This window comes from Thunnus maccoyii, chromosome 19 (genome assembly GCF_910596095.1).
Source record: "Thunnus maccoyii chromosome 19, fThuMac1.1, whole genome shotgun sequence".
In the NCBI taxonomy this organism is placed as follows: domain Eukaryota; kingdom Metazoa; phylum Chordata; class Actinopteri; order Scombriformes; family Scombridae; genus Thunnus; species Thunnus maccoyii.
The window spans coordinates 22,996,346-23,017,369 of record NC_056551.1 but is presented as its reverse complement, the minus strand read 5'-3'; the positions used below and the strand labels follow the sequence as shown (position 1 = coordinate 23,017,369).

The 21,024-nt window shown below is 40.0% G+C and overlaps 1 protein-coding gene across 4 annotated transcripts in view; it reads right to left on the bottom strand.

The window, feature by feature from the left end:
• The window catches only part of erbin (erbb2 interacting protein), a 57,653-nt gene that overhangs the window by 27,382 nt on the left and 9,247 nt on the right, over positions 1-21,024 (bottom strand). For all 4 annotated transcript variants that reach the window (XM_042394999.1, XM_042395000.1, XM_042395002.1 and 1 more), the window contains exons 2-4: positions 17,795-17,872; positions 1,503-1,697; positions 1,035-1,152 (exon numbers count right to left, since the gene is read on the bottom strand). In XM_042394999.1, coding sequence (XP_042250933.1) covers positions 1,035-1,152; positions 1,503-1,688 — 304 coding nt within the window. In that variant the 5' untranslated portion in view covers positions 1,689-1,697; positions 17,795-17,872. The remainder of the gene's footprint in view (positions 1-1,034; positions 1,153-1,502; positions 1,698-17,794; positions 17,873-21,024) is intronic.

The following is a 21,024-nucleotide window of genomic DNA, read 5'->3' as shown; positions in this document are numbered from 1 at the left end:
CGATGATCGACTATCTTCTACAGCAACCCGCGGTGTCACCACATTTCTTTTGGCTCGCGTTGCTCAACGTACATTTTGGGAAGCACGGAGGTAACGTCATAGATAAAGTTGACGTCGAGGTGCTTACAACTCGTTTGAAGCAAAAAAAAACTCCTCTGCAGAAATATGCAACAGGATGTTATGAAAATACTGAAATTTCAAAATAACACAGTCACCTGATTCTACTTGTAGCCGGTTATTAAGTCGAAGCTTTCAGACACTTTAGTCTGCAGCTGTTTCCTGTTCTCGGTGTCGGGTTAGAACCACACTGACAGCGGAAAGTTTTTCATCAAACAGGCAAAATTTAAAGGACTTCTAGGACGAAGCTCTACATCATGTTCAACGGTGCGACTGTTTATCATCAAAGAGTTTTATGTCACGCTTAAGCAAATACTGTCACGTCCCACTTTATGAAACTGCTGATAAAACTCTCTGAGTTTAACACCTCGTACAGTCTGTGTGAGATCCGGCTCTGAGAAGCTTCAGCTAGTCGTTCTGTTTTGTCCCTACTACTATGCTGTGCACTGAAGATAATATCTAAGTATATATCGCGGGTACAGACTTGTCCACTTCTTTTTTTTATCAAAATCACATCAGGGGTTGTGAGTCATCCAGTCCTGTGACATCATATGTGAGAAATGAAACATGCTGTGGCATTTTACCTCAGAGTATCTTTCAGGCAATCTAAACAATGATACCAATTAGGCAACTCGTTCTTGGCAGTGTCATTTTCAAAAAGAAAATAAATCCGCTGATTGATGTCGGTAGTAGTCATGACAACACATTGATAAACAGTACAGTTTACACATGTGAACTTTGTACATGTCACTGCTCCGGTAGCTGCGGTCAGCTTTCGTGTAATCGGTGACATGATGATCTGATGCTGCAGTTTTACACGACTCATTTAACCTGCTAAACAAAACAGCACTGAACCCGAGTGATGTTTCTGAGGAAAAGATGAAGACATCCAGTAAATACAAGATGTTTTTGCTTACTGTTTTTGCTGACATCAAGCTCCCTGAGATTGATGAGGTTAGCGATTGCTGCTGGCAACACTGTTAAGTCATTATCTGGCATGCTCAGTCGATGGAGTAACTGGCAGTTAAACAGTTGCTGGTGGAGAGAGAGAGAGAGAGAGAGAAAGAGAGAAGAGATAACTCATAAAGTCCATTAACAGTCATGACCTAGATTTTTTATCAAAATCATGTATGGTGGACTTGGCGTATACAGTGTAATATTAGATGTCCTGATTGTCTTAAAAGTTGCATCATTCAAAAGCTCTTCTTTTAACATGAATATGAAATAAAAGTGCCCACGATGACAGCTTCTCATGAGGGATAAACTAGTTCAAGATGCTAGGAATCAATATTTAGTAGCGCACATGTGGTTCAAGGGTTTTTAACATCGTAGATGTATATAAAGTAGAAATTAACAGCATCTATACGTCACTGCGTGCGCCTTACTTTAGGCAGCTCCTCGATCTGGTTGGCATCGAGGTAGAGTTCCTGCAGGGTCTTCTCGAAGCTAAAGATCTCCTTAGGAACAGTCTCCAGGCTGCAGTGGGAGTAGTCGAGCGATGTCACCGTCTCCTCCTCACCCCGCAAGCAGCGGCATGGCACCAGACGAACAAACAAGCTCCGCTTGGACATCCTCAGGCACTGGAGAGAGAGACAACAGAGAGCGGAGTATTAGGAAGGAGGAAGACGTATGTCTGGAGTTACTGTCACACTTCAGCTCTAAGTGATCAGATTCTTCTTCTTTTTTTTAATGATTTACACAAACGCAGACTGATCTTGATATCAGATCTGCACATCTGATCGATGACCACGTGACCTGCAGGATTGGATCATTGTAAGAGACTCAAGCTTACAAATTTATTTGAGGAAAAAAGCTTCCATTCAATGAAAAACACATGGGATGTATTTTTCCACTGATAACCACGACCACGGTCACACAACATGCTTTCACTGAGGACTTCATGTTTTCTTTTTGACATGTCAGCAGTCACCAATCAGTGGTGTCAGTGAGGTTTTAGGGCAGAGTCTAAATGATACGGGACATCCATCACTTTACACTAAAAAGAGGATCTGGTCAAAGAGTGATAATCAGTGTTTGGTGTGAACGCGTCGCCCCAAAAACCTCAGGTCCTTCTTTAAAAAGGGAACTTTTAGTATTTGTTAACTTCGGGTTTATTCTCATATTTTTATCCATTTATGACTATTAATCATGAAAACATTTTAGAGATTGTTGTAGAGACATGCAGACTCTGACTAGAGAGGTAGTAGTAGTAGTGGTAGTACTAGTAGTAGGAGTGGTTTTACAATTGTTATGCACTTTGTTTCGGAAGCTACAGCGATTTCCAAGGAACTAGTTTCTGTGTTTATTTTTCAGGTGAACACGAGTGTTTCCTGAGAAGCTGTAGGAGGCTTGTGATTCCTGTCCTGACCAACATTGTTCTTGCCAGTGTACGTGTTTCCCAAATATATACAGTGGGGGAAGTGAGAAAAATATCACTAAGACCAAGTCATAATGCTAATAACACCTGGGTTTGACATATACTCGAGTTTCTCTTTAACACGCCGTTACTGTTACATTACGTTTATTTTAGAGGAAATGTATTGAAAATAAAGATTTCCAACGGTAGTTTTGAATTGAACTTGTATCGGTGGATTTATTACAGCTCTTCAGTGCAGAGGCACTTCTGTAAAGGAGCCTTTCACAACAGGTTTCATCACGGACACTCAATCCTATTGTTTCATCATACGTACAGCGCTACCGGTGTGTCCTCAAATTTGCATATAGATTACAACTGATCACTGACAATGAGTCACAATTTGATGAAAGAGAGGTAAAAGCAACTAATTAGACGATAAACAGGTAGAAATATGTATTGTATTACTTTTTTTCAGGTTTCATTAAGAGGAGAAGCCTGAAATGTCTGAAATTAGACGGGCAAAACAGGCAGCTTTACGATATCATGTGTACGCTGCAGCCTCGTTGGTTTGAAGACGAGGATGAACAAGAAGTAGGCCATGAATCAGGCATCGTTTTGGAAATCCTCATCCTTTAACGAAAACTCTCTCTACTGCAAAATAAAGAGATGTAACAGCCGGAAAATCTTTTCAAGCTTTCAATCTGGTTGGGAAGGGTTTAAAAAAGGGAGGGGGGAGTTGTAAACCCGTCCTTTAACTTGCTACGGGGACGTATGTAAATATATATAATTTTTATAGCAAGAGTCTGAGGTCAACACAGAAGTTTTATCCAAGTACAGTACGCAGCGAGGAATGCGCTCTGGTCAATAGGAGCTTTGTTCTTCGGAGCATGTAGGGAATGTGACTTTTCCTCCCCCCCCCCCCTCTTCGTAATCTGTATGCCGCCACAGCCCATAATCTCTGAGACCTTCACTCGCTGCGTATCCTGACTGTCTAACTGGGCTGAAAAAAAAATTGTGATAGCCTTGACCTACGGCTGTCAGCAGGGAGAGACGGTGTGTGTGTGTGTGTGTGTGTGTGTGTGTGTGTGTGTGTGTGTGTGTGTGTGTGTTTGTGTCAGACGTTGCTTCAAAAGAAACTATGCCAGTCGTTCTTTTTCTATGAAATGGTCATCTGGTTATATACGACCCACGGTCTTTGTGTGAGTGGGTGTAACTATTTTCAGAGCTACCCAAAATATGACCTAATAGCCAACCGAGGTATTAGTCATGACACACACACACAACAAAATTACTGAGCCATTCAGCGCTTCTCAGTTTCGTTATAATGACAGAAAGTTTCTTTAAGGAACTTTGGAAATCTTTGTCCCGTGACTAGTTTCAGATTCTTGATATATGTAAATCTATAATTTTGCTGTCTGGTCTGTTCTGTACACGCACATCTATCACATGTCTGTCTGTTCTGGAAGAGGGATCCTTCCTCTGTTGCTCCTCATGAGATTTATTCCATTTTTTCCTATTAAATGTTTTTTTTGGGGAGTTTTCCTTATCCCAATCGAGGGTCTAAGGATAAAGGAATTGTATTGCTGTCCCCTGAGGACAATATGTGATTTGTGATATTGGACAATACAGATAAAACTGACTTGATTAACTCTGTTATCCTCCCAAAGTTGACTCAAAAGAAGGAGCCATCAGCCAGCCCCTCTATCTCCGACTCATTAAAGATGGGTGCATGTATGCACACGCCCACACTCTCGTGAGGTATGCGCAACCGAGAGCCTGTCAGCCTCCCACACACACACACACACACACTCTCTCTCTCTGCTATAGCAGCAGGCTGCTCGTGTATAAAAAGTAATCTGGTCTATCACCAGAGGGGATGACATAGGGCTTGGCTCCGTTCACCCCGAGTAACAAGTGTTGAGCATATGGATGACGCATGCCGTGCAGAGTGGGAGGAGAGGGAGGACTAGATGAAGAGGGGGGAGTGTGAGTGTGTGTGTCAGAAGAGAGAAAGGGGTTGTTGCGGGTTGTCATGAGGTATGCGAGAAAGAAAACAATCATGAAGCAAGAACAGATAGTGGTCATGATAAAAAGGTTGTGGGAGGAGATGTATATAATCGTTTGAAAAGACTCAGAGTAAAGAAGCGAGAGAAAATCAAAGACTAGATGTGGTGAACGTGTTAAAGATGATGAAAGAAGTCAATCGGCCACCTTAAAGATGTTTTCTCATGAACAGAAAAATCTAAATGTTACTGAGAAATTACACTTTGATTCCTACAGACTCCAGTTTCCAAAACTATCTTATCATTCATCAGTGCTTCTCTATGATAGCCTGATTAAACGACACGTCTGGTGATGTTATTGTCAACAAATCCCATGAAAATACTAAAACAAGTATTTCCTGTGTGACCAAAGCCTGATATAGTTTATTCCTCTCTCTGCCATACATCTGCATTGTCGTCCAAAACTATTAAAAAATGCACCAACGTGCTGCACAGCTGCACTGAGTTCATGCTCTTACATTTCTAAGAACATGGGCACTGTAGTTTATTTTGAGTCCTTCCTACATACACTGTCCTGCTGTCATAAATACTCACTAGACCAACAACTCTGCCATATACATAACAACGCTGTAAACAGGAAGGCTAAACATATAACCACACATATCTCACAACCACTACGCTCCAGCTGGAACATACACAAGTCTTTATTTCCTATGTCATACAGACATTGAGCACAGAGTAGCTGCATCAGGGAACACTTAACCTATCTGCTGCTACCTGCTCATTTGCATTATTGTATATTATATATGTTGTTTGTTTTGTACCGGTGTGTTGTGTTATGTGTAGTGCTTTTACTGTACTTCGGAAAAAAAACCCCAAAGACAAATTTCCACTGAAGTGGACAATAAAGTCAATCTAATCTAGTCTGGTCTAATCTAATCTAAAATCTGCAGCTGAAAATAGTCCCTCAACAAGTGCACTATTTACTCCTGTTTGAGTAATGTTTGCTAAAAAAACTACAGTGCCCAGTTTCAGTTAATTATTTAGCCTTTAAGCATATATTTGCAAGCTGTTTTTAAAGATTTATAACTAAGAAGGAACAAACGGCTTTGAAGTTGAAAGACAAAGACAGTGTAGTGAAATCTGAAAGTAGTGAGAGACAGACTAAAACATTGTTGGTTTTGGTCTTTTTTAATGAAAAAGTATTGAATATTGACAGCCTTATCTGTAAAGTAAAAACAAAACTATGTTGCACAATGTTGACAACACGCCAAGTAGGAGAACTAGTGAACCACAGTGGAACCTGAATGATGACCTTGTGAGTCTGGTATTCTGTCAATCTGGGACAAATGTCCTTCAAATTAAACAATCTTTACAGGAGGAAGTTCAGTTGCTCTTATTGGGTTGGAAGTTTGTGATGTCATGCATAAAAACATATTTTCTAAACAACACACAGTCTTGTTTATTTGCGTTACGCACTGTTGCTGTATGAGAATTTATCCACTTCCGCACAACTAAGTGGTCTTCCGCAGGGAGCTCTAGAGAGCGCTGCAACACTGTTGTATTTATCCCCTTTTCCTTCTTTATGATAGTGTTGGTTGATGTTTACGTACCTACAATTTCTCTCATCGTTTGCTTTTACTAAGAAGATTTCCCCTACGACGACGAACAACATAACGAGAAAGTGAAATGGGCCGGATAAGGAGTGGGAGTGCTGGTCTGTCTGTCTGTCTGTCTGTCTGTCTGTCTGTCTGTCTGTCTGTCTGTCTGTCTGTCTGTCTGTCTGTCTGAAGCCCTCTGAGAGTAATCTGGAAGGCACCGCACTAATGAGAACCGCACTGCCTACAACACAGATAGGCTTATCCACTGACCTACATGTCACTGGAATGATGACTGACTACACTCACTCAGCTTTAGTCCATCAAGAGCTGTTGACTTTTGAAAAAAGAAAAAAAAAAAAAAAAACAAAGTTCAAGACATGCAATAGACATTTCCAGACATGTTAAGCTCTTGGCTGAGATTTTCTTTCTTAGCCTACTTTTTTCCAAGCAGCACATTAACTTAAATCGGCATGCTAGCAAGAAGCTTTGGCCTGAAAGCTGTGAAATTGTTTTAAAAAAAAATCTATAAAAAAAAAAAACCAAAACACTGGCTTTGTTTGTTCAGAAAATTTCAAAATGTGTGGGCATGTGTGAATGGCGGACATGTGACTCTGCAGGCTGGCAATGATCCTTGTGGCTTCCTCTGTGCAACAGTGAATGAAATAGTCCAGAGGGCAGGCGCAGTCACAGAATCCCACTTTATTCTCCCAGTCGGAGCCAGGAAACCACTTCCCTGTCACAACCCCTCTCTCCCTGTAACTCAAGTGCCTCCTGGGTCAGTCCTGTTGCTATAGAGACTACGGTCAAGGGTAGAAACAGAGAGTCCCGACCCTGAGGTCATACACAAAAAAACACAACACAGCTGAGCTGAGCTTGACTGCTTATGAAAGGTATCGACTGATAAAAAAAACCACAGAAAAGCAGGGCAGACTAAAAAAAGATCAAACCTGAGAATTGTTACTGAAAGCACTTTTTTTTTTTAAAAGAGACAGATAATTAAACTACAATCAATTTCATGCTTGAGACTCCTGTGTGTGTGTGTTACCAAAAGGTCACCGAGTGATTCCCCTTGTGGACGACTAGGACTTATCAGTGTTTTGGAAGCAAACACTCACACATTTTGTTCCCAAAACACACAACTGGATAAACTAGAATGATTTATTTCATGTCTTATCTACCTCATTGAGCCGGTCAACACCCTTAAACCCATTAGCTTTGTAAAGACATGAAATAACAGACGAGCGCTGAGAGGTGCTAAAAAGGAGCTAAAGGAAGTATTTCATATTAGCATATTGACGCTAAAAGTAAGTCCAGAAGATATGGTCGGTGTTTTGCCAGCGTGGACATGTATGACTGTGTGTGTGTTATGGGTGAAACGGAAATCTAAGTGCAGCGTCTGACAGTGGCGAGCAGCTAGTGTTATTTATAGCAAATATTACTCCTCTGGTTGATATAGCTGAATGTGATTAGTACAGGCTAGCTCTCGCCTTATGAAAGGAGCTTTTGATCCAGATTGCAGTGGACTGTTACAGGATTGCTGGGCCACAGCTGAAATTTTATATTACAGATTACGGCAACGAAAACAATGCACGACAACGTAACATGACAAAAAAAAAAAAAAAAAAAAAAAAAAAGCATGCCTGCAGAGCCTGTGGGATACACTTGTTCTGTCTGTGAAGGAAGAGGAAAGAAAAACTCACTTCCTCAATACAGGGTGGAGCGCTGCTGCTGCTGCTGGTGTGCTGCTTGTGGTGGTGAGCTACTGGCTTTTTCTCTTTCTCACCGCTCCACCACCATTATAATACAGCTGTGACTCTTTTCAAAATGGGATCATGTACTTTACTATATAGAGATCCTCTTTTATTATTCAGCGACAAATCAGGAAAAAAAAGCAGCAGCGCGGAGAGACACGTTCAATCGCTCCGCGTATCCGAGTCGGATTAACAAGATGATAATCTCGTTCGATACGTCGTGTCAGACGTCGAGTTACACAATGTTTAGGTGGCGGAGTTTACTGACAGCTTAAGTATTATTTCAACGTGAGTACACACACTAGAATAAGATGCTGCACTGCTGTGAAACGCTGCTTCAGGTTTGTAAACAATAGTTTTTTTTTTGAAAGCTTTGACTGCTCTAAGATTTGTTAAATTCTCAAATGTGCACTCGTTGCTTGTCAACACATAACAGAGCATTATGAATAGACACAAGAGATGCTGACTAAGAACTGCAACCCTATACTCATAGAGAAATTAAAGTTATGTAACAAACAGGAAAATATTACAAGTTCAACAACCTCTAAAAACACTCCACAGTTCATAGCATCCCTGTTACTAGTGAAGTCATTTTTATGCACAATAATAACATCTTTAATCACATCTCTATACCAAAACAAGCAGGGTCAAACAGTCCCTAGAGACGTCTTTCCTCTAGGTGCCTCATTAACAGCGTCACATTCAACTCTAAGCTGGCACAACAGGAGAACTGTTGCTTCTCAATAATGCAGTGGGATATTGAGTTAAGAGGACAACAGTTCAGCGACTGAACTGAGACACACAGAGCCGTGTCTCCGTACCGACGCTGTTCCCAAACCGAGCAGTTCCAGGCACATATCCATGATTTCTTTCTTATTTTTACCACTGCTGGCAGTCAACAAGCTCTCTACAGAAAAAAAAAGGCTTAATATCTAAACATAGAAAGCAATCCATGAACACAATTACTCATCGACAGGAAACGACGGCTGGAATAATTACAGCTGAAATGGGTAGAAAGGCAATCCTGTTACCAGTATCTGTAGCTTGGGATACGCAGCTGAGTGGAACCTGAAGTTCCAGTTTCGCTCTCCCCTCTGGTTTTGGTTCTCACCAGCGTTCTTAGGTCTCTGTGGTCTTGCGTGACTCCGGAAAACAAAACCATGATTGTTTTCTTTGAATTTGTGGTGAAATGAGGGTAAGTAATCTGAGCTGTGACAAAGACAAAGTGGCTTTTACAAGCTTCTTCCCAACTTTCTGCTGCGGACAGACCGGCTCTGAAAAGACTGAACTCATAAACGACGACACATCTATTTGCACATTTATATGTAACCTACTCGCATTCTTCTATGTCAGAATATGTTTATGTAAGGCTTTGCTATTCATCTCTTTGAAAACGAAGGACAAAACTGTCTTCTACTGTTGCAGCACGAGGCCACAGAGCCTCATATATATGTATAAGTACTGAGCACAGTAAAGCTCTGCAAAAAAACTGGAGTATGCATATCATTTGAAGAATTTCTTTATCTTTCATCATAGGTTTTCTTTGTGTACCCTCACAAGAATCAACACATTAAAAACAGCAAAGCAGAACATAAAGTACATAACACTGTTGAAAGGAATCAAATAATTTAAATACTCCCACTACTTACAGAGAAATAAAAAACTAGGCTATCTCTACTTATTCCTACGACACCCGGTGTTGACTATCAACACACTGTGGTCCTCCAACGCGCCATGACGCAAAGCTACACGCCCCCCCCCATCCCGGCTAAGTCTACTGGGCTAGTAGCTTAAAATGCTAACGTAAGTTTTGGAACAAACGTGGCTCTGTGTGTTGGTGTCACAAACGCACAAAAAATATTGCACATACCTCAGTAATTTAATTCCAAGTGTCGTCATGGGTGATGTCAAAAACACTAGTAGTTGAAACTAGATTTATTATAATCTGCTCATTCATTACAACTACTGATAAATATAAAGAGTTTGAAAGTAGGAAATGCATTAGCAGTTTGCTGCAGCATGTAAAAAGTATAGATACTTAGATGAATAATGATGCACCTAACAAATACAAGTGTTGCTGAATGGTGTGTAAAGAGCCTGATGGGTCTTTAAAGAGATTATTAAAAAAAACAGCGATGCAACTTTGACTCATAATGTTCTTATCAAGTGAAATGAAGCTCGAACATATTATAAAATAACTTGCATTTAGCTATCACGCCTAATTGAAACCAACTTAGGCTGTAATGAGAAACATTTAATTCTGTCTTTTACTCTCAGCTGCACTCTTCTGCCTGACAGTGCAAACTCAAGGATTTGAAAAAACACTCCATGCATCCAGAGCGTCTTCATTTCAACTCCATTCGAGATGGCTATCATAATTACTCTAATGAATAATTCCCACGTTATTTCTTTGGACACGGATGGGCCTGAGGCAAATGAGTGCAGTCTTATTTTCACTTCCATTTGTTCAGGCCCTCACTCAACTCGGAGGTTATAGAGATGTCATGGATTGGATCCCCCCCCCTCCCTCACCCCCCCAGAGGATGATGAAGACTGAGAATAAAGCCGTCCGAAAGTTATGTCCTCTCTATCGTGCGCCGAGGTGACTAATGAGCGTGTTTATCCTCTGATCTTTTGTTCGCGCTGGTAATAGCCTGTCCTCCCGTTCACACTGTGTTGAAATGTCAATATGTAGAAAATATTTAGAGCAACCCCCTTTTTTTATTTCCGACAGCTCTGCCTTATATAACGAAGATCATGTTAGCACAGTTACTAGACTATTACATTTGGCATTTAAAAAACAAAAGAAAGAATGACATTCAGATTAGCTTGCTTTGCTTATCTTTGTTATATAGCTAAAGATCTAAAGATGGGTCCTACTCACACCATAAACATTTGTGATGGGTACGGTCATTCCTATTATTGTGTATAGTGAAAATAAGTTAGCCTTAAGTAAAAGCAGAGAGTGTTTGTGACTTAATTTGGACCTAAACATCACATGACAGACATCACCAACTTGAATACAGATTTTACTTTTGTCTGCTGTGTTATACAGGTCCCTCTGCTCATTGATTTCTGCCTGAACAACACATCTACTATGATATGGCTTAACTTTGCTGTATGTTCTAATGAATTCACTATGACAGCAAATCAGCTTAGTTACAAATGAATGAAAGATTAACTTTATCGACACAAAAATCCCTGTTTTCCCAGTGAAATCTGAGAATGTATTTCAAAACGTGCCTGTTTAAATTTACTCCGCCTTATATCTTGTGTTTATTCTCAATTGGCGCACGTCAGAAAGTCTATTAGATTACAGACAATAACAGACGCATGAAATACTAAACTGAAACATCACTGTATGATCTCTGCAATCCGATGCAATACCTACATTTATATGTGTAAGGAGACGGAGACACATGATGAATCACATGTATGCATCGCATACCTAATTATATCTCACCATGATACACTGCCAACAATGCATCATACAAGTAATGCAACATATTGTAGAACAATCAGCTCAATAAATCACATAAATATGATAAAAAACTAGAAGTTACTTACATGCTGTATTCATTATTCAATGTATTACCATATTTCCTGGATCAGAAGTGCATAGACGACTGAGCTGAACTTGTGCAACGCTACTCTAGATGTCGGTAGGTGTTGTTGAATAATATACGCCTCAGTTTTGGTCTTTGACACCCAGTGCTTCATTTGCAGGTTATGTGCTTCATAGGCTATATGAAGCTTCATGATCAGAACCACACAACCGCAGCCTTTCACGAACTGTTGTGTCTCACTGAAACCACTTCCTGGCTGCAGAAGACTGTCGACATCTCTGCTGAGGTCTGCAACAACAGGGTGTCCTGTGAGACGAGTTCACCACAGCCTTAAAATTGACGTCAGCTCTTGATTCCACTGTCATTGCAGAGAATAACCTGGTATTTTCAGACAAGAGTTTCTTGCAAACGCCTGGCCGCTAGAAGTAGGCCAGTCTAATGAAATAAAACTATTCAGCAGAGACTCTCTTTAAAACTATGGTCGTAAAGAGGAAAGTTGGTTCCTGGGCCAGTAAAAATGTATGTCAGGTAGGGCTAATTAAATAATCACCTTCTTGGGATTTTAATGTGAAACCAGAGCCTTGTTTATTGACAAAAAAAGGTAGCAAATATTACACTTAATGTGAGAGAGAGAGAGTGCAGAGCTGCCTTTTCAAATTGTACTAGCTGCTTTATCAACTGTGAGCTGACTGTGTTATGTACAAAAACACTCTGCTCATCATTTTTTGCCCCTCCCCTAGTGATAACCCAAGAGCTGAAAACAAGATGAGCAGGTCTACTGCTGACCTGCTAGAATGGTTTGCATAACTGTTTGCATGAATGTTGCATCATGTAAACTGGCCGACCTTTATTTGAAATAATTTGGCTGGTGATTCCTGAACTTCCCCTCTTTCGTCCCCTTTTACCGTAAAGGTAAAAGAAAACGGACGGATATAGAAAAGATTAACGAGCAAAACCTGTTTGAAGTGATATAATAGATTTGCTTTGTCCCCCGCTATGTCAGAAGAAGGTCTGATGATGTGAAATATGACGTGGAAATACAAGTCTGGATTTTTTTAGGGAGCAGTTTCCTCCTCATTAAGACATAACCAGGGCAGCAGGAGAGAGCCCTGCTGGTTATAAATAGTACGGTGCTCAAAAATCCCTTCTGCCAGTAAGTTCTTAATTAAATATAAGATCTAGTTAAATACGAGCCCCTGGGATTCATTTCTGCAGAGAGGAGATCCGAACAATGACATTATCCCTTATTAACGTCGTCGCAATAACTATAGCGGTTATAGAGTCGAGTGTGTTTCACAGTCTTCGGCTTCCTTACAACAAAAAAGGCAGATTTGTTGGATGAGTTTCGACAGTTGCTCGCTTGATGTCACATGAGATATGGCAGCCCGGACGGTAAACAAATATTTGGCTTACTTACAAAAGTACATTAGGCATTTTGCATATAAGCATCTTTTTTTTTTAAAAATCAAACATCAAAACTGATCCATCCATGAAGCAAAATCTCCATGCCGGGGGAAAACCCAGAGTTAACTACACCTCCTGTACTAAAGGATACAGCAGCTGCCAATAACGCCTCCTTACAACCTGTAAAAACAATGGAATGTCTTCCTAATGCATTGTAGTACAACTAAGTAAACTATGATATATATAAATAACAACCAGCTGTTTCAATTGAATATCCACAATGACGGTGAGAAAAAAAAAAACCCCACTTTGTTTCCATTTAGGTGATATTTTGCACGTCTACCTTTGAAATACTTCTGTTGGTTGACACCTGTGTTCAAACTTCTGTATTTTTCCCTTGTTTTGTGGATGGAAAAAGCCATCCAGATCCTGCATAAACACTCCTCTCTTATGGAAATTATAGGGCTGCACCTAAAGATTATTATCAGTTTCGATTAATCTATCTATCTCTTATTTTCTCTTGTTAGGCTATATTTTCTTATTGCATTATTATTCAGATTTTGCAATACCATTTTGCTGCAGCTCTGCACGTGACTACGCTACAGAAATAGCAGCACACATGAGATGTTAAGGTTCGTTTTTCCTGGTATTTGACGCCGAGTCGAGAACCTCGTCCATTCTCCACCAAGATCGCTGCCACGTGACTGCTTGGAATATACGGTTACCTTATTCTCTGTAACGGTTTATTTTGAACCGTGAAGTATGAGAGAAGCAGACGATTAGTGTTTACGCTGATAGGAGCGAGTTCAAGTGACAGAGACTAATGCTGCGTGTCTCGTTTCCAACTCACAAGGCTCGAGAAAGACCTGGAGGGCTATCTGCTTATGATCTACTCCCACAGATGGCACACGGTGAAAGTAAATATCTTGCATTTTCATGATAATTAGGTGAAGAAGTCATCTCAAATGTATTTACTATAACTTGAAATACTAAACCGGACGTCATCTTAGACATTGAAACGGTAATAAGCCTGTTTGGAGGATGATGCTTCCCCAATAGAGAGATATGCAGGATAAGACATCAAATACAGTGAAGTGTCTGTTTGTGTGTTTGTCTGTGTAAGCAGGGGAAGACAGAGGGAGCAAAATGCAGTTTGCCAAGTTTCAATAACCAGGTCAGACACATTCAGGTCAGCGCCCTGTATCCATGCAGACAAATGACGCATTTCTTTGTTTGCCAACTAAAGAGCATGGAAATGGATAACATTCTCCCTTTGACATTGTTAAAGGCAGAAAGTCTGCTCATCATATGCTGTTTTAAAATGGCATTAAAAAAAAAAGAAGAAAGATGGGTCAAAATATACAGTTTTTAGTCCCCCAATCTCAAACATCCTGCACCCATAGATAACCAGAAAGACCTATTAGATCATACATTTGCATTTTAACTGAGAGGTTAATCACTTAGAGAGGTTAATGTCACTGCATCAGTAAATAAATAAGCTATATTTATGCTTCAGTGTCAAGAGATTTGCACTAGAAAACAGCTTTGGTAGATCACAAACTATAGATGCAGTGTTTCCCACAGGAGTTTGTGAGACTGTGCTGGGTGGAACTCAGACCCTGTAGGGTTAAATGCATCAATCTGGTGCACTTTGAGAGCAAAATTAAGAAGCTAGACCTATAAAGAACTTTGTAAACAATTTTGTGCTCTAGTAGACGATTTAATCATACACATATTTGTTGTATAGATATGAATAGTGATGACATGGCAAATATAACCAACTATTATCTGATATTGTTTTGTGTTCACTTGTTATTTCTGCTGAAAGAAGAAGGACAGAAAAATTAGAGCTGCAATGAATTAACTGAATATATTTGGATTTTGGACTGTTGATCAGACATCGCCATGTGCTCGAAGAAATTATGACTCACTATTATAACCGTTTTTCTGCTGCGTTCACTATTTGTTTCTGTTGAACACGTCGACAAAAAAAAAAAAAAATTAGCGCTCAGAGATTAACTTGAATTAATGAATCGATTGACTGAAAACGAATCTAGCTGACTTTGCTGCACTCGGCACGGAAACAGAAATGAGCTGTTTGTTTCTAATACAGCTAGTTTAGCTCATAGATAACATTAAGATAAGACTTGAACGTTTATCGTCGGTCGTGCTGTCGTCCTGCAACGCTTGAAAACAAGACAGTATTGATTGTTTTGTATTTTTCTTCCCAGATTGAATGAAATACACTTGTAACGCCAACGTGAGATGAACCTGTTGTTCTATTTTTTTCAGTAATTTCCCCTCCTTATTGGTGAAATATGCTGAAGTTGCAGCTTTTGTGTTAAGTAGGAGCCATGATGTTATTATGAGTGTAAAAATATTTTCGGTTCATTATGAAACTGTGGCGGCCTGCCACAGTCTAGGTAATTACTGGTAATTACTGAGATGTCTGGCATTACTGAAAATGAAAAGATTACTGAGCCTTTCTTTATCTTCCCCCGTGTTACCTCAACAATCTCAGCCTACATCAGAAAAGGTTGTCTGAAAAATACAAGGAGCCGACGACTCACACACCTGCAGAGAGGACTACGAGGACTCCACCTGTATCTCTACGACACCCTGAAGCGGGACCCTGAGCGATAGTTGGCTGCAAAGCTGTCGATGTAAATCTCTCACAGCCAGACAAGAGACTGTACCTGATCATCCGGAAAAATGTGAGGCTCTAAGCATGGTGAATTATCCTGACAGCCAAAAGCACGGCTGAAACTGCGTGCGTGGAATAATGGATTAAAAGTTCTTCTAAGATAGATCACATGCTTTAGGTTAGTTAATTCAATCCGTAGATACAGTTAATCAAAAGACTTATACCGATTATTCCTCTTTAAAAGAACTACAAGTCACTATCATCATGAGGAACCCACGTATGAAAAATCTATCTATAGCACACATACTGGAAACTGAGTGTGAGGCAAGGTTCACACACACATAAAAGTCTTCGGAAACTAAAAGATGATATGATGAAATTTAAAAACACAGAGCAGCAATACTCACTTCAGCCGAGTGTGTGTGTGTGTGTTTAATGTCACTTTTGACACAAGGAGCATATTTCAAATCAAAATTCTTTCTGTAAATTAAAAAAAAGGTATAATCTCAAAAGGAAGGAATGATTTTTAGTTTATAAAATGTTATAGTGTGGGTTGAAAAGAAGATTTAGAATGAGCGATGAGACGTGTGCGGTCGTTTATACTGGTGGAAATTAGAAGACGTGACCTTACCGAGATGTTTAACGCTGCGAATAAGCCGCAGCTGATGTGTTAATGATACATTTGGTCTGTATAAGCTCTTAGATTGACAGTCATGTAAAGATCATAGAGCTAAATGTGTGTTTACATACTGCGGCTCCATAATCATCATGTAGCAGAGCAGCAGCGGTTTACTGCTGTATGTAATTTGGTGTTGATTTATGAAAAAAGGAAAAAAAAAAAAAGAGAAAAATATATATAAATCTCTATTATGGACAAAAAAGAAAATGAAAGCTAGAGACTGGTATGTTGTCTTAGGTTTAGATCCAGGTATCAGATGTAGATTGATGCTAAGCCTGCGGCGGTGTGACAGTTATGCAAACAGAGTGGCTTTGAGTTAGAAGAAAAGCCAAGTTGTCCGACGAGTAAATGTGGAAATGTGGCGTTTTAGACAAAGCAAAGTCCTTCTGCTTCTGAAAGGCGAACCTGTTCCTGTCAGCAAAGCTAAGAAACAAAACAGCCTGGAGTAAGACAGGCACGGCCCGTCATCCGGTCTCGTTGTCTTCACTGTTCATGTCACAAGATATGATGTGCGTCCGTAGTATCCTCAGGACAAACTGACTGTCTAGTCGTCTGGAAATGTGTTATCTATAGTCACTAAATTGTAAAATTAAATAATCCGGTTATCCAAACACAATGCAGCACTGACTGTGAGAGTGACCACAAATTAAAGATAATGTAAAAAACCTTCATTGGACGCATCGTATTTGATATAAAACTATAATCCTGATCATCATATTCAGAGTTTAGCAGGATCTAAATTCTCAGTTGACAACATGATGGAACAATCTGCACCCTGAAGGGACTTTTTTTTGTGTCCCTTTCATCCAAAATGCGGGACTCGAGGCAGCCTTTGAACCCCGGCGTGTTTTCACGCACCTATTTGTGTAAACAAATGCGCTTCATGATCATAATCACTGACCTCAAGAGTTCCTGACTGTCTATCACTCTGTCTCGTGGTTAACTTAAGTCCCTCTATTGGAAGGCTTTGAATTGCGAAGCTGCTGCAGGAAGTGTTTTGCACTTCTGACGACATAAGACTAAAAAGGAGCATTTGCACCCGTAGAAGGTACAATATTAACACCTCGGAGTAAAACCGTCTTAACTGACATGTTGCCAAATTAACGTGACATTAGCTGCATATGATGTGTTGATACTACAGCTGTCATGTTGGATAATCATCACAGATGTAAGGAGAGCGGATCCTGCACTGGATTGTGTATCGCTCATGCAATATTTTGAAAGTAGGCTGAACAATATCTAAAGGGCGGCTATTTTCTGACTTTTTTTTTTTTTAAAAAGGTGAAATAGGATGCTGATTGCACACAGAGCTAGTTTGGCAGGTGTATCATGTCTCACGGCCTCCAGGAGAACAGGGTGGGGCGCTCCTGTTGTTTCTTGTCAGCGTAATGTTTGACAAAAAAAAAATACATCACTTAAGTTCTGTGAGAGCTGAGAGACAGACATTAAAATCTAAATCCAAACCCCCACAACGGATTCAATCTATAGCTGATTGCTGATGTATTTGATATTATCACCCAGCTGCCAAACACCAGGCCATTTAATTTCACAAAATAACCACCAACACACCGAGGCTGTGTGACCTGCAGGGAAGATTTACTGGAGGTGATAAATAAAGAGCTGAATTCTAGCGATAGGACGTTACAATGACATGAACGTGCTGCCTTACATACCTTGTCATTTAGGACTCAAGCGCCTGGATCCCAGTGGATGGCAGGTGATAGATCCGACAGCCACAATCTAGTGCTTATCTAATGAAAAACAAAAGACAAAAAGACGACATACTGTAAGCGCACAAGCATGAAGCAAACAGCACAAATACCGACGGTTCACCATCAGCTTCAGTTTGAAAAGTATTAATTCATCTTGCACCATAAATATAAGAAGAACTATGAGAAGATCTTGTAATAACTTCAAGCTCATACTAGTAGAATTAGGAAGCTGCTGATTATCTCTACAATCCATTTGTGGTAGTGTTTGTATATCTTATGGTAATGATATCACAGTATGTTGCAAGATAAGCATCTGTTTATCACAATATCTGCAACTGCACAGGAAGAAATTCCTCTATTTATTACAAAACCGATAATCAAACTTACTCACTAACTAACTGCATTATCAGATGTTTTCTGTTTCACATTTGTTTCCATTTGTTTTATACAGAAAAGTAATTTCTGAAATGTAAAAAAAAACAAAAAAAAACAGCCATAAAGCAGCACAAGAACATGAATGAAGGGAATGTGATATTAGTGCCGGTGTATTAATAATGTATTACAATATACTGTCATATCGATCATGGATCTAATCCCTTGAGTAAGGCGATGGGACGCTGTTAAATCCAAACGGGATTAGATTAAGATTGCGGCGAGTACACGGTTTCCTTCGCGCGTGTTCATTAGTAGTCGAATTTAGGTCTTTCTCTCTCTCTCGTCGTGTTAAAGTTATGCTTGTCAGCGAATATTTCAGTTAACTACATAGAGCGGCTGAAGGGATGTGGAAATTAATAAGTTTAGGATGTACTGAAATAGCACCTCTGTGCCGAGTCGGTTCTGCCTGAGGACACTCAGCGAGTTCAGATAGAAATACATTATACACTCAGTCATTTTTATACTGTTCTTTATGCCGTCAACATCTAAGTGCATCCTTAATGTTGCTTCTGCTAAAGCAAGGAGTCCAACATACATTGTAATATAAATGTTGTCCTGCGTCACTAAAAAACAAGACAACCTGACAGACACTAAGCCTTGAAATGCGACATAATTTGTGCTTCTCAGGTCAGAGCACAACACAGCGGTATTGTCTGTGCATGTCTGGAAAAGCATTAGCCTTGCCAGCTGATCTGAGACGAACTGAGCCGGCTAAAAAAGATAGGATCATCCCTCTTCTATACTCGTCGAGCACAATAGTGCCCTATAGTGCGGGAAGGAGGGAGAGGGAGAGGAGGGAGAGAAAGAAGTGAGATAAGAGAAGGAGGAGGAGAAAGACAGAGAGAAGGGAGAGAAATTTTGACTTAATTCATAGGGTCTCCCAATCAGCTGCGAACACATTGGACTGTACTGACACTCATTAGTTTCTGCTCCACTTCCTCCTGGGTGCCTTTATCCCCCCATCTCATCTATTTGGCGTACTGAGTCTTGCCAAACAAAAGTTCCCTCCGTAACACACTGGAAGCAAAAGAAAGCATAGATTTTCAAATTGGGGGTGTTGGCAGTGGGGTGGGGGGAGGAGGGGGCGGCATTGCAGCCACTTGCTTTTCATTCAGACAGCCCCGTCGACACACACAGTTATTCACTGAAACTAGAAGTGCCCATGTGATGGAAATCACCCGCACCTTGTTTGTATCTATCAATGAGGAAGTACTTGATCCTCTGGCTTGCACAGTTAAGACTTATATTCGCTTCTGCATCCAGAATTATGTGTTGAAAATATAAAGTTTCATGTTTATATTCTGTTTCTGTAGAATAACTGTAATCTGATAATGTGTCCAGCATCTGGGGTGCGGTATTTTTTTTATAAATAGATGATGTTATTCTACTCTAAACCTGCAAATTTCAGTTCACGTAAGTTAAAAATAGACATATTACCTATTATGGACATGTTCCTTCACGCTCACAAAAGGCACCGTAAAGACTTCCTTAGGAAATTCATACATATGCATACTCTGGAGAGCCTTATGTGGATATAAGACATACAATTATAGTATATTAATAAGATGTAACTGGATCAAACGCCAACAAACTCAGGAAGGACTGGGTTTATTTCTGCTCTTAAATGCAGTCAATCACACAGATGCAGCCAAGTAAAAGAGATAGTTGCATGTTTGTTTTGTTTGCTATGGTAATAATATCATTATTTTTGATTACTGAGATAATTAAGTATTAGTAATACCAGTTCCTCTGTTCCTTGTTCTGGCCAGTCTGTTCCTTTGCTCTGCTAATAGACTCTGCAGAACACTGTAAACTTAAATCATATTTGTCTTGCTGTCAGACTGATGTCAAACGCGGATCTGTGAGCAAACACTAGTATCCTCGCTGCAGTTGGAAGCTGTGTTTATTTAGTGACATTAACACTCAAAAGGAGACGCTCGCGAATCAAAGAGGGAACACACGCAACTTGTACGTTCTTTAACAGAAGTGGTAAACAGAAGTAAACACAGAGCTGCTATACAAAAACAGCAAGCCGTCACATGACATCACAGGAAGGCGATGGTGTGTTAGGGTCGGTGCACAAGGCTCTGACCAGCCTGTGCCTGTTCACAGCTTGTTTAAAAATAAAAAAAAATCGCAGCATACTACAGTGATTGAAAGCCGAACATGGCGCCTTCTTGACAGTCCCAAACCCACCGTTTTGCCTGTGTTCACACAAAGCAGATTTTATTTAATTTGAATTATATCGCCAGCCTCGGTTGAGGAGAAGCTGTTCAGACTTTGCACTATTTTTTTTTCTAATTAACAGCTCTGAACAACAAGTGTGATACCACCCAAAATATACTGCGGTTGCACTGCTGCAGGTAACATTCAGACTTAGTGGTAGACTTGTGCCAGTGTAATCGTTGTGTGTAGGGCTGCCGCCAACGATTCTTTTCATTATCGATTCATCTGTCAAGTATTTTCTTGATTAATTGTTTAGTCTATGAAATGTTGCATTTTCTTAGAGGCCATGGTGATGTGGTCTTCAATTTGTTTCTTTTGTCTGACTAACAGTCCAAAACCTCAAGATATTCAATTCACTGTGAAATATGACAAAGAAAGACAACATATCATCACAGCGTTGTCCATTTTTGCTTAAAAAAAATGACTGAAATGATTATTCCATTATGAAAATAGTAATCAATCAATTAATCATTGTAGCTCTAAATGTACAAAACAATTATCAACAACAATACCGATATGATCTCTGTACG